This window comes from Apium graveolens, chromosome 3 (assembly GCF_009905375.1).
Source record: "Apium graveolens cultivar Ventura chromosome 3, ASM990537v1, whole genome shotgun sequence".
Classification (NCBI taxonomy): Eukaryota; Viridiplantae; Streptophyta; class Magnoliopsida; order Apiales; family Apiaceae; genus Apium; species Apium graveolens.
The window spans coordinates 14,094,781-14,109,342 of NC_133649.1; the positions used below are offsets into that span (position 1 = coordinate 14,094,781).

A 14,562-nucleotide genomic window follows, 5' to 3' on the forward strand; every position below is an offset into this window, starting at 1 on the left:
TCTAGGATATTCTTGAGGAATAAAAAATAAATAGAAGATAAATAAAATAGTAATTTGGAAAACTTCAGAACATTCTGGAGAAGTCAAGAAAAATAAAAAGAAAGGGGGTCGAGTTGACAGACCCCGTCAAAAGCCCAGTTTAATGGCCCGGTTGGAGAATTCTAGAAAGAATGCCCAATTTAACAAAAGGTAATAGGCCCAAAAAGAGGCCCACAAAAGAGCCCAATTGGGGTTGAAGTTCAATTCTAGTCGAATGAATCTTGATCAAATTCGACCAAAATATGATTTGAATCCTGGTCGAAAAACCTCCTGGTCGAAAAATCCACGACCAGTAATTATAGGTACTTAATTCGGTCAGTAATTGAGTCAAGGTGTAAATCCTGACCAAAATTCGGTCAGGATTCTGGTCGAATTCCATCCTGGTCGAATTCCATCATGGTCGAAAAACTCACGACCAGGAATAAAGGGAACATAATTCGGTCAGGAAGTAAGTTAAAGAAAAATCCTGACCGAAATTCTGGTCGAATTCCATCCTGATCGAAAAACTCACGAACATGAATAATGGGAGTATAATTCGATCAGGAAGTAAGTCAAAGAAAAATCCTGACACAATCCTCACCAAAATTCTGGTCGAATTATATCCTGGTCGAAAAATTCACAACCTCGAATAATGGGAGCATAACTCGGTCAGGAATTAAGACCAAGGAAAATCCTGACCGAAATTCGGCCAGGATTCTGATCGAAATTCATTCTGACCGAAAAGTTCATGAGTAGAAGAAATGAGAGCATAATTCGACCAGGATCCTACCAAAAATAGATTCCTAGTCGAAATTAGCATAAAATTTTTTTTGAAATTTTTTCAAAAAATTAAGGAAAAATCCAGAAAATTAAGGAAAAATTCTGAAAAATTAAGGAAAAATCCTGAAAATTAAGGAACAATTCTGAAAAATTAAGGAAAAATCCTGAAAATTAAAGAAAAATTCTGAAAAATTAAGGAAAAATCCTGAAAATTAAGGAAAAATCCTGAAATTAAGGAAAAATTCTGAAAAATTAAGGAAAAATCCTGAAAATTAAGGAAAAATCCTGAAAATTAAGGAAAAATATCAGAAAATTTCTAAAAAATAAGAATAAGGTGAGAAAATGAGCATGGAAAATTAAGAAAATTCCAGAAAATTTCATGAAGCCTCGGATAAGGCAAATCGTTGTAAATGTATAGATCGCTCCACACTTTACGTTAAAAGCGATACCTTGCAAGGGAATAAAAGCTTAACTTCTACTAAATCCTATACGATTTCCTAGAAGTTGGGGGGCAAATGATAGATGATAAAATAAATCCTGATTATATAATTAATATGGCATTAAGTAAAACCTTGTTTGGGTTGCAAATAAAACTCATTTAAAAAGGTTAAAAACCCTGAATATTAATTAATTTCGTAATTAGTAGAAGTTCCAAATAAGGGTATAATTTCTTGGAGATTGGCCTCCAAGAAACCTCATATAAGGGATCAATCTCCTACATTCTAGGACTCCAAAGTCTATTCTAAATCTGAGACTTACCCGCCAAGTCTCCTAACCCTAATCCAATTCGGCATATCATGCCTATAAGGGGTCTCACCCCACAAATCAGAACTACGTTTTTGACTTGATCCTTAGCACACAGCAAGATACGTAGGCATCTTGTGAAGGCAGATTGAGTCATGAGACACGAAAGTAGTCAAATAGAGTCTTGAAGCTCACGAACCCTAATAATAAACACAGTTTTAAATACACCCTAATTTTTTATCCATAACAACTCCACAAATTATTTCTTTCAAAAAGAATAACATTTAAATTTTTATAAGAAAAAACAAAAATTATTTTGTGCACAGATGAATTCTGGCAAATAGAAATTTAAGTTACATTTAACCTTCTTTATCCTAAAATAAGAAAAGTTTGTGTGGTGTGTGCCCATGGACACATGTTACATGTTAAGTACTACAACTTATAAAAATTGGAGTGATTTGGTTGGTGTATTTGTTGTAAACGCAGGAGGTCCACCATTAATAAGAAGTGTTGGTCAATCAAAACAATTAAAATTATAGAAGTTTGTGCTTAGTGTATGCCCACAAGCATACCACAGGAAAAACCGAAATAAGAAATAAGGCTAAAAAGCTCATAGGAACAGAACATCTCCAGCAACTGAAGGATTCAGTTTCTGCTTCCGCAACCATTCATTTACAACTATATCACTGAAACAGACCAGGATTCTGATTAGGAAAAACAGCAAGACTTATATACTATCCCTCACTTGTCCCCATCAATAAACAAGCAAACCACTGAATCAAACATCCACTTTGGTTTATTATAAAATTGCATGTAACAAGCTCGTTTCTAAGTGCCCAAACAACCAAAAGGGGCTTATTTCTCCAAAAACACACATACACATCCAGAATTTATTTATTAGAATGACAACATTTTAACTAATAAAAACATTGATAACCAATCTCTAGACTTCAGACCAAATAAAGCAGTAGTACAATCAAAGCAAATCCTCGAACAAGGGTGTGTTGCAGTGAGCTTGTCCAGAAGATTCTGTAAGATATGAAACATCTAGCCATTGACCAACTCCATAATACCGCGCCATTGCTGCATTCAGTACATCATAACTACTTGCAGTATCATAGTGAGACACATCAATCTTTTCCCAGACCTGCAAATGAGAAGTAGACGTCAGTCCAGCAAATTGGAAACTACAAGCAAAATGTGGCATGTGCTTGAAAATCCTCAATGAGAGTAAATTGAGAAGACGAGCAACCGATTCAATTTAGACTCCATCATTACAAAATTGGCTGTTCTGTAAGTTGAGAACGTTTTCTTTTACCTGGAATCAAGAACTAAATAATATAGCTTCATCTCAAAAGAAAAAGGCTAATAAACCTCCGCACTTGCATGGACCCGGAAGCTAGTTACAAAAATGATCTCACATATAGAAAAGAATGTTATATTAATAAAATAACTTCAAGCAATAGCCAACTAAATTAGACGTGTTTCTGAGAAAAAAAAACAGGTCATTTGCTTTGCTTGAATATGTCTTTGATAGTTAAAGAGATCCAGGAAACATAATTTTTTTCCCAGAAATCAGATATACAAATTTTATGCAGATATCCTAATAGTTTAAAACTTCAAAATTACAGAAGGATAAGATTTCCTAAAGTAATTTCATAAACTTCATAATCTAGTATTATGTAGAGAAATGAAAGAAAATTTGACGTTGTCGAAAAGTTGGCAGGAGTAAAAGAATAATATCAACTGTTTTCTTAATGCAAAAAGTTCAATTGAAAAGGGAGAATTTGGCTCATACATCCTTACAAAATGCAGAGGGAGATTACATTGTAGCCATACCTGCTCTGTATCATCAATGTACTAAAGATTCCGGGTCAATCCAGAAAGGCGGTGGTTCATTCTGCCAATCAAACCGAAGAGTTTTCTCGATACTTTTATCTTCCATGTGATAGACTCCAATATCATAATGATTTTTACGCCAATACATCATATCCCAATAATCATCCGTAAAGTAAATTGAATTTGCTTTGTATGCTGAATTATCTGGGACCAAAAGAGACTTGGATTGATTTCCACCTACAAAATACACTAGATCACCTAATGATTCCACCTCTTCCCACTTTTTTATACTAGTGTCAAGCTTATACACTTGGAAACAAAGTGTCTCATGTCTCAATTCAAATTTACTTGTTTCATGACTACGGACGAGCCCCCCAATAAACCTCACAACAAGAAATAGATCCCCTGACACTTCCACCAAGTAACTGCGGGTTGTATCACAATCACGGAATTTTAAAGAACGCTTGGTATCAAAAACTTTCTGAGGGTACTTGGCAACAATACTTGTTCTTTTTGTAGGATAACCATTATGGACATCCCAAATTTCAATCTCGTCTGGATAGTTCAAAGCATAAAACATATCATCATGGCATATAACATCACAGTAGGATTCATCATGGTCACCTAGCTGCATCCATACATCATCACCAGAATAACAAAAGGCAAGTATTGCTCCAGTCTTGCGCCATGCAGATATCATCAACACAAAGAAGTTCCCATTGTTGTGAGAAGGGTTCGCTGAAACTACAGCTTTAGAAACAAATTTAGTCCTTAATTCCTGCACAGACTTAATCCGCCGCCTGTGTTTATAAGGATTTTCATAGTAGTGTATATAGTAGCCACTCCCAACTGATCCAAAAAGACACTGAATATTTGGAAAAGTAAAAATTTCTGGTAATGTGATTTTTTCAAATGAAAAAGGGTTGAAGAGATATGGCTCTATATCTTTATCCAACATCACCAGCCATCCGTGAGAGGTTCCCAAACATAAACCATCATAAAATTCAGGGGGTGCATTAGTGCGCATAAACACCATTTGATCATCATAGGTAGAGAAGCCGATTCTCCTTTTATCTTCTAGTTTTCTAGGAAGCAAAATCCACGGTACTAGATGGACCTGACTATTAGATGATGATGAGACAAAAGATCTCACAACATTTCGTGAAGAACGGCACACAGTCTTAAAGTTCAAGATGCTGATTAGAGACATTTTCAATAAGATCTTGTCCGACATATCTTCAGGAAGATCAAAAAAACCAGTGGGTGATGAAGTTAATGCACCAGACCTGCCAAACTCTGCGGACAAAACAATTTGACAGGAAATTGGTTAAACTGTTATTTATCCACAAAACAAGCTAGCAAATCTCCCTGTGAAGCAACAAACAATTCTCTTGGACAAGCTCCTCTACAAGGATATTCTGGAAAGAGGTGAAACTTATAACAAATGTTTAAAGATAATCAAAGACCTTAAAGTTACAACAACAAACAAACACATAAACAAATGTCTCATTCTACTGAAAACGTGTGTAGTATTTTAAATAATAGCAAATTATGATTCCAAACATCCTGTTCTGGGTTAGCCATAAATTTCTGTAGCAAATCAGCGTTTTTTTTCCTTCTTTATTTTCATAAGAACAGTATTGAGATCTTTTTCTGTGTTGCAGAGATAATGATGTAAAGGGCTGGTATATTATAGATAAAATGTACATCAAATTTTGAAACACCTACTTTAACTTTCCATTCACAAGTAATAAATTAGTAAATTCTATGACGAACAGCAGAAATGGGACTACTTCAATTCTCACCTACAGCTTCAAGGATCCCCTAGATCAAACAAACTTTTAACATAATAGGAGCGACATGTTACTCATATAAATCATATACTTGTGTGGGTCAATTTTGAACAACCAAGTTTAATTCAGTATTTAAGTTGCATAGTGGAATCCATTTACTCTAGAAATTGATATAAATTTTATTCAGAAATATGCCAATATACGCACAATAAAAGCAAAAATTCAAGAATCATATAAATAACAAAAAATGATTGAACACTGCAACCAAAAAAATTAGCATATAACAAAAATAACAAATTAATGCAATAACTGGATAAAAGTTAAAAAGTAATAGTAGGCAAAAAGAAAATGGAACTAAGAAGATAAGAGGTCACATATGAATGACCCTCCAAAAGACTCTCAGTTCACTATTTATTAATAATATAAATTATTGACTTAATGATTTAGTATGTGTTCAATATTCATATTGACTCCTCAATTAATTTTTTAATATTTAAAACATTTAAGATTCATAAGAGTATAAAGGGAAGTGGAGAGAGAAAGAGAGTGTAGTTGAGAAAGTTGAAAAATAATATAACTTTAGTTAGGAGTGCAATTGGGCACTTTAGTTTGAGAAGAGAGAAAATCTCTTAATATCCGCTATTACTTTGTTAGAGCAACATCTTTGTTCTCCGTCCTTAACTTTTTAGTCAAGAGCTAGATGGAGATTCTCAAAGTGATAAAATGACATTTCAATACAATACAACGAACTGACAAATATAAATATACATACGTTGTAAATATAAATACAATACCAAATTCAAAGATTAATAATAAAAAAAATAGAAAAATCACATGTAATTAATACATAACTGATGTTCAAATTATAATTTCTACGATTTGTTAAAGTTACTCGTATATGGTTATATGGTTAGACTAATTCTATCTTTTATGCTCCAATTTTTTTATGTTGCATTACATATGTACATATTTTGTACTAACATAATATTCAAGTTGGGGGTATTTGTGGAAATAACTTCTATACTCTCTGTGCTCCGGAGTTTGAAAAAAGAGAGAAAAGAAGAGAAAGTGGAAGAGGATTTTCAGAATTTTCCTTCAGAAGCGTGTTCCTAACATGAATTTTTTGGGATTCCTATAATTTTCTCAAAAAAAACCTTCTTCCTTAAAATAGGGTGATTTGCAAACATCCTTTCCAACAAATTGATGAATAAACTGTTGGACAAACTTAGTATTTTAGACTAAGTTGTGAATCATTTTGAGACTCTATATGAGTGAGACACATTATGTGTTAGTGGTGTGTATTTATTGGAACGTATTCTTCTCTTCGAGGGGATTCCAACGCATATTAACACGCTCAAAATGAGTAAAAGGTGAATGAGAACTGATATTCCAAAGTTTTACCTTTTAATATGAAAAGTGGTTTTGTACCACATCGAGAGTAGCACAAACCTATTCCTTAGTTTTTCTTATAAATACCATGTACCACATCGAAAAGAAAAACAAGTCCTTTCAAGCCTCTCTTTATAAATAGAGTCTTAGGGCACCAGTTTTATTAAGTCAAGAAAATAAGAGTCATCTCTTTCATTCTTGGTCTCTTTAGTCTTAAATTTTTTCAATATTCCGGTGATAGTTCTCGGGCTCAGTTCAAGTTCGCTGAGAGTATATTCGATCTATCGATTATACTAGTATCTCGTTTTATCCTGGGAAGCAGGTCGCTAAACACGGATGGTGCGGGGCGAAACTGCTTTAAGGAGACAGTTTTCTGGACTCGAGATTAAATCCAATCTCTGTTTGTTTTCTCAAACCCTTCTCCTAATTTAATTGTTAATTCTTATATGCTTATGTGATTTAAGAATTAGCAATGTTCTTATGAATTAGTTATATATTCAATATATATATAATAATGTCTTTATCGTACAAGATTGATAACAATCTTAAAGCAGTTTTCTTCAATTTTCATACTTTCTTGTGAGTAGACGCAAAGGTCAATTTGATTGTTTAAATTGGATTTATTTATGGGTATATGAGTGGCCATTATTTGCCTCATTAATTAAATTAAATTTAGTGCGTTAATTTCTTTGATCACTTGTTGTCATGTGCTTGAAATTAATATAAATTTGATTTTAAGTGGTGCTTTGTTTAAGCATAACAGGTACGAGGCAAAAGTAAGCACAAAGTTGTTGGATAATTGGTTTCTTATAAGGCTATTGATGCTTTAACGGTTATTGATTTATGATCAACTTATATTCAAGTGGACATATTTGGTGACATCTCTCTCGGGTTGATCATTATAAATTGGTAGATTAAACCCAAATTTATAATTCGTCCATATTTTCGCTATTAATGGATAGCTTATTATGTTTTGTTAACATGGTGATTGATTTTTTAATTCTGAATTGATTTTGGAATTATTAGTACACTGATACAAGAATCGTATATGCTATAGTTTTCATGCGTGTTTGCAAGTTCATAACATGATATTGCTATGCAATTAAATGATATGGCTACATAAATGTGACCCTTCATGATGGAACTTGATTATTTGGTGATTAATTTTTTAATCATTGTTGAGTGATGATAAGGCATCAATTATTATTGTTTAATCTTTAATAATGGAGTTATATCACAAATTTGTAATACTGGATAGAATGCAGTAACATGTTTGTTGTTAAATAATGTGACGAGGTGGGCAGCTGAAGTGAACCAGATTTACAATTGCTCAGGATTCTCCACATTAAAAAACCTAATGGGCCTGGAGTACAGGTTATGGGTCGGCACATAAATTATATTTTTCTGGTTGGATTTTTCCTCCAGTTAAATAGTAATTTCACGTGTTGGTGTCGGTCTGCTGCGGCAGTGACACACGAGCCTATTATAGTGATCCATATGATACTTAATACGGCGAATATTGATCTCAGTAGTTATGCTAAACTTCGGAGAGAATCCGAAAAGTTGTTAACCCTAACGCATCAGTTGATCAAGGATCACTGAATGTGGGGTTATTGAAGATTTATGTTCTTCCTTGGGCCATTTATGGTTGTACCAGTAGGTGAGCCAGAAAAGTAGGTTCGTGTGAACCATGTAAATATTTTAGAGAAATTCGGTAATTGAATTTTTAATGATAAGAACCACGGGAAGTTCTTTAAACATGATATTAAAATCTTATAGGTTTTAATGAATGACGTAAAACCTGCTCAGATGAGAGGTAGTGACACGATACGTGTTTACTGTCTGGTTTGATAGTAAAACATTTACCACTCGTACTCGTAGTCGAGTCAATATTGAAGCTAAATAGAGAGATGTGTGCTCTATAAACTCAAGGGTAAATCCAACTTAATATAGATAATTAAGATGGTAGTGAATAAATTTGATGATGAATAATCACCGGGCAAATTCTGTTTGCAACGTGAATATTCATGAGGTCGTTGCACCTTACTCGCATTAAATAAATGGAGTAGATGCAGGCTTGAGTTGCGCTCTGAGAGAGATGCAAAACGATTGTGATCAGCTCAGACTATCACTGAATTTGAGGATATTAGTTACGAAGGGCTAATCGTTCCTTAAACATGATACCACATAAGGAAATAATTAAATTTCCTATTAGTTTTGGAATATTTTCTGACATTCTGTAAAATATTAAAATTGTGGGTATCTAAAATAGAAAATTATTGAATTTTCTATGAATAGTGGAATGTAATGAAATATTCTTGAAAATAATTGAAATGTGGGGGTATCTCGAAACTTGATACCAATACCTCTGTTGGTAGCATGAGATCCAAAATCAATTGAGATATTTTGGATGGATACATAGACAATGGTTGAGTCTAATAATATCCGATATATGAATCTAATTTTTGAGATTCGTAAGAATACTATTACAGAGTTTAGGAATGCTTATGCGATAAGCTAGTAGATCCTAGTAGATCTGTAATTAAAAGTCATCTAAATGAACTTACGAGTTATTGGATGAATGTGAGGATGAACCTGCAGAGAGCAAAAGACTTGGATAATTGCTAGTCCCGAATGTCTTGATAATTTGCTTGAAGGTGAACTCGTAAATTTAATAGAAGCAATGCGCTTCTCGTATAATTTCTTGATAAGTGAATATATCAAGAGAAAATTTGACTATTACTGAGAGTCAATAAATCAAGATTTTCTAGCACGTGTACTAGAAAATGGATTGTGCATGTTCTCTCTATGTCCTTTGTGGGGGAAAGGATGTTAAGAAATAGAGAGAGTGGTTCTGTTTGACAGAATCTTGTTTAAAAAATATATAGATCTTCTTACGAGATAGAAGCATTAGGACCCAAATGAATTTTTAAATTGGGAAAATATATCTGGGTCTGAAGGAAGTATAAGGTCAGACTGATACAAAAAATATTACAGTCGAAAGTGATGACCTTATATAATTTATGTAATATTCTCGAGTTTTGAGAATAATGTTCATTAAGATGATACTAAAATTATCGTATTGTGAAATCTAAAAGTGCATCAATGAACATTGAGGTGGTCTTTCTAAATAGATATTTGGAGAAATATCTATTTACGTGAACCCGAGGGTTGCTCTAGATAAATCAAGAGTAGAAAATCTGTATTTTCGGTGATCATGTTGAGTGAAATAACATTGACACGAAATAATGGCATATTAAATTTGATATCGCTATGATAAGCAATGGCTTCAAATAAATGACATGGTTGCCATTTTGAGGACGCTCAAAATTGGTTGCTATGTGAATAAGGATTGCCAGTTTAAGGACGATTAAACTCGGTAATGATGCAAACTGAAATTGCTGGTTTTTGGGACGCTAAAAGCTGGTAATATCAATAACAAGTGAAGCCTTAAGTAATAACTAGTAAAGTTATTTCATAAATGTGAAATATGTCAATATGAGATGTCAAACTGATTCAAAATCAGAGAATTGACAAGCGTGCATGTGTTATTTACACATGATATGCAAGTCATAATTGATTGCATGTGAGTGATCTGATCATTACGAGAAGTAATGACAAGAGGATCATCTCTGAAAATCTTGATGAGATTGAAAAGTTTTATTTGAAGATTACAATCTTCGTGACTTTAAAAGTTTTAGATGATACATGTCACATGTTGGTGATGTGAATTTTGAAGAGATCAACGAAGCTAAAGTTGTCATAGCTGGAATGGATTTATATTTATCCAAGCGTAGATGAACAAGGATCTCTCAAGAAGGATTGCAAGTCTGTTGTACTTTTTAAAATTGTACAAAATTAGACATAGGCTATACAGTTGGTAAACTGGGTAGATGCACGAGTACAATGGAAATTGGTCACTTGGAAGTGATTGCAATGAGATTTAAGGTGTATGATATGTGCTCGTGAGCTTGGGCTGCAATACGAAAGATATCTAATTGTACTATGTGAATATAGTATGTAAATTAGATATTTGACTTTAAGAACTTAAAAGTCATTCGAGAATACATTTCACACTTAGCAGTCGTGTCATGGAAATCCTAAACTTAGCTCGATTCATGATGGAATACGAGTCTGGTGCATAAAATAAATGCAGTTAAAAGGCTGAGTAGCCACTTTGTAAGGATATTCCTAAATGACAAGGAAAACGTGTCTTCAATATGCATATATCGTGTAATCAATATGCAAATTGGGAGATCACATTATTGTGTATGAAATGGTATGTCTCACATCTATGATGAGGACATAATACCATTAAACAACTATTCTCAACGAGAATTATCATGATTGACTATGTAAAGTCAAATGATAATGTTTGGATCCACTGACCAGATGGTTAAACTGAGTGAATCTGTTTAAGACAAGGGAATCTAGTTAGACCGAGAGATAGTTGTCAAATCATCGAGAGGAATGAGCCTTGCCTATTGCTTAACGGCGTCATGGTGGACACCCAACCTTGCTGACTGGAGATCCCAAGAACTCGGTTCAATGGGACAACTAAATCATGATGACCAAATCACTGTGGGGGTAACCCCTGGCCTATTTCTATGATGATGAAATAGTGAGACCCGTAGGGTACGAGGTTAAGCTTTATGCTTTTAATGATCTTTGACGAATACAAGGATTTCAAGCTTGAATACATAATATTCGGTTGAGTAAACGCGGGTTACTCTATAAGATAAAGATCACCTATGTAAGAGAGAAGTATGGCCGCTTCAAAGGAGAATTGCGAGGCACAATTCTTTAGAAACTCTTGCAGAACCAGGACGATGTTCCAGGGCCAAAATGGACATAATCATGAGAACTGAATGAGTCAGGAAAGATATAGTGATGAGCATGTCATCGTTTACACAAACGGTCGAACAGTTCAAGGACATCGCGTCATACTGTCTACCAGTAAAGTCGATATACTTATTCGAGCGAAGGTTCAAGGAGCATTCTCTACCTATCGTATGCTATATCTGACCGCCGGAACTATCACCAAGTCAAGCTCCGCGTCTGTCTGTCTATGTGGTGTCTATGTGGTGCATGCTACTGGACCATCAATCTCATTTGTGGGGGATTGTTGGACAAACTTAGTATTTTAGACTAAGTTGTGAATCATTTTGAGTCTCTATATGAGTGAGACACATTATGTGTTAGTGGTGTGTATTTATTGGAACGTATTCTTCTCTTCGAGGGGATTCCAACGCATATTAACACGCTCAAAATGAGTAAAAGGTGAATGAGAACTGATATTCCAAAGTTTTACCTTTTAATATGAAAAGTGGTTTTGTACCACATCGAGAGTAGCACAAACCTATTCCTTAGTTTTTCTTATAAATACCATGTACCACATCGAAAAGAAAAACAAGTCCTTTCAAGCCTCTCTTTATAAATAGAGTCTTAGGGCACCAGTTTTATTAAGTCAAGAAAATAAGAGTCATCTCTTTCATTCTTGGTCTCTTTAGTCTTAAATTTTTTCAATATTCCGGTGATAGTTCTCGGGCTCAGTTCAAGTTCGCTGAGAATATATTCGATCTATCGATTATACTAGTATCTCGTTTTATCCTGGGAAGCAGGTCGCTAAACACGGATGGTGCGGGGCGAAACTGCTTTAAGGAGACAGTTTTCTGGACTCGAGATTAAATCCAATCTCTGTTTGTTTTCTCAAACCCTTCTCCTAATTTAATTGTTAATTCTTATATGCTTATGTGATTTAAGAATTAGCAATGTTCTTATGAATTAGTTATATATTCAATATATATATAATAATGTCTTTATCGTACAAGATTGATAACATAAACCCGACATGTCCTTTGTTTTCATTACTTTCTCTCCCTTTCTTACACCAAACTAAAAAGCACGCAAGAAAAAGTTCACTCGCTATTTTTTTTGTTTATCTTCTCTTATCTTCTTTCATACAAATACCGGTGAACAACGTAAATCTTCCCTCTCATGCAATGGTATGTTTGGGTTGATTTATTCACTAATATATGTCTATAATTATTTTAAGAAGGCAAATATATTTTCAATGAACACCATGACACACCCTCATCAGTATGTTGCCCTGCCACTAAATGTATATGTGTCTGTTTGTAAATATGCCACCAAATCTGAATCTACTACCTACGTTTGGAAAGCAAATTTCTCAAAGTTTGAATTTGCACAAACACACGCACGAGAAAGATATACAAGTTAAATAATTATATAATCTCCTAGGTAATAACCACATAGATCTTGATAAATATATAACCCGATCTACCAATATAACTATAAACATCTATGATCCAAACAAAGAACACAAATCTAATTGATTAGTAATTAAAAAAAATGAACATTAACTCATCTGGTTAGTAATTAGCAAAAAGGAAGGGAACGTGCACCAAAATTGCAACTAGATTTTTCTTAGATACCTTCGTTATTGGAACTCACTCCTTCTTGCTCGGTTTCCTTTTCAACCACCACATTTTTCATAATTTTGCTCCGCTATTAATTATCACAATGCTTTCGCTTTCAGTCACTTTCGCTCCTCCACTACTTTGATATCGTCCAAAACACCTAATCTCAATTGCAATCTTAATGGAAAACTGAAAATATTTGCCTTCGCCTTTCTTTACTTAAAGAGGGGTATGGATGACAAAATTATTAGATTTTGAAGACACATTTCGGGAATGGCATAGAACTACAATTAGAGATAACTATTGTATAATGCAACTTTTTCGCTTCCACGTGTATTGTGTTGTTAAAATAACTTCCACATGTATTGTACTGTAAAGTAGTGACATTGCATGTATTTCTGTCACTGTCACTCACTTGTGTCTTTTATTAACAAATGTCGGCATAATTACTTGTACCTTTAGGTAGACTTGGCAATTTTGTACACAGAATGAATAACAATAAACGAAATAATACAAAATTTTAAATGAATAACAATACACAAAATAATACAAAAATTTAGTATTTGTGTTCACATTTTAAGTACACAACTTAGATTTAGTGTGGTGTTTGAGCTTATCTTTTGCGTATACGAAAGGACATGACATATATATATATTTATACTTATATTTAATAGTAGTATTATAATAGATATTAGTATATTTATGATAAATATGTATATTTATTTGTATAATAATACATGATTTCACAATATTGTATGTAAACCTGATTTAATATTATTCACCTAATGTATTCCGTAAAAATTTCACCTACAAATCTTTCCTAAAATTTTATATTTTCATTTTTTATATTTTTCTAATTTATATTCAATTTTACCAAAACATGACATGGAAAGTACACAGACACGAAAGTACACAAAACCTTAATGTACTTACATTTAATTAACAACACAAGGTTAATGATGCCATTATTATAAAAAGCGGGAGTAAAATGTGGCCACCAATTTGTTATTTTTAAACCTGGGCCAACATTTTGTTAATCTATAGAAACTTTAGCCACCTTTATACTCTTTCGTCCCTAAATGATTTATGTTTGAATTTAGTATTGGGTATACGTAACGCGAAAGTACACAACACAAATGCATTATTTTTACCGGTCTAGATGTAGGACAAGAATTAAACCAATAAGAATATAAATTTAGTGATATAAACGCAAAATAAAACCCCGTTCCAACTGCATAAGAACAACTAGATGTCAATCACAGAAAAGTATAGTTTATCAGGACTTCAATTATTCAACCCAAATGTTCCAATAATATTACTTACATACACATATACCATAATATGTTTGAGATATTTAACTGGCAAGGGTTATGGTTCAACTGTTGGGAAAATATAAAAAAATTAACAACTTAGTTATGCTTTAGTACTATCAATATTTAAAACATAACAAATATATTTATACACATAAATAAATAATATAAATAAAAAATAAACATTAATAAATAAATTGACATTATAGAAAATTAAACTATACACATGCGTCCCCCCTTAATTTTATT

General features: G+C 33.3%; 1 protein-coding gene across 1 annotated transcript; it reads right to left on the minus strand.

Moving 5' to 3' along the window:
- Nucleotides 1–2,305: 2,305 nt before the first annotated feature.
- On the minus strand, nucleotides 2,306–13,198 carry LOC141711757 (putative F-box protein At4g22660). The gene is made up of 3 exons (XM_074514431.1): nucleotides 13,019–13,198; nucleotides 3,382–4,677; nucleotides 2,306–2,689 (listed from the first exon to the last, which is right to left on the minus strand). Exons 1-2 carry the CDS (start codon nucleotides 13,077–13,079, stop codon nucleotides 3,395–3,397), a joined length of 1,344 nt encoding a protein of 447 aa, XP_074370532.1. The 5' UTR covers nucleotides 13,080–13,198; the 3' UTR covers nucleotides 2,306–2,689; nucleotides 3,382–3,394.
- Between the last annotated feature and the right edge of the window lie 1,364 nt (nucleotides 13,199–14,562).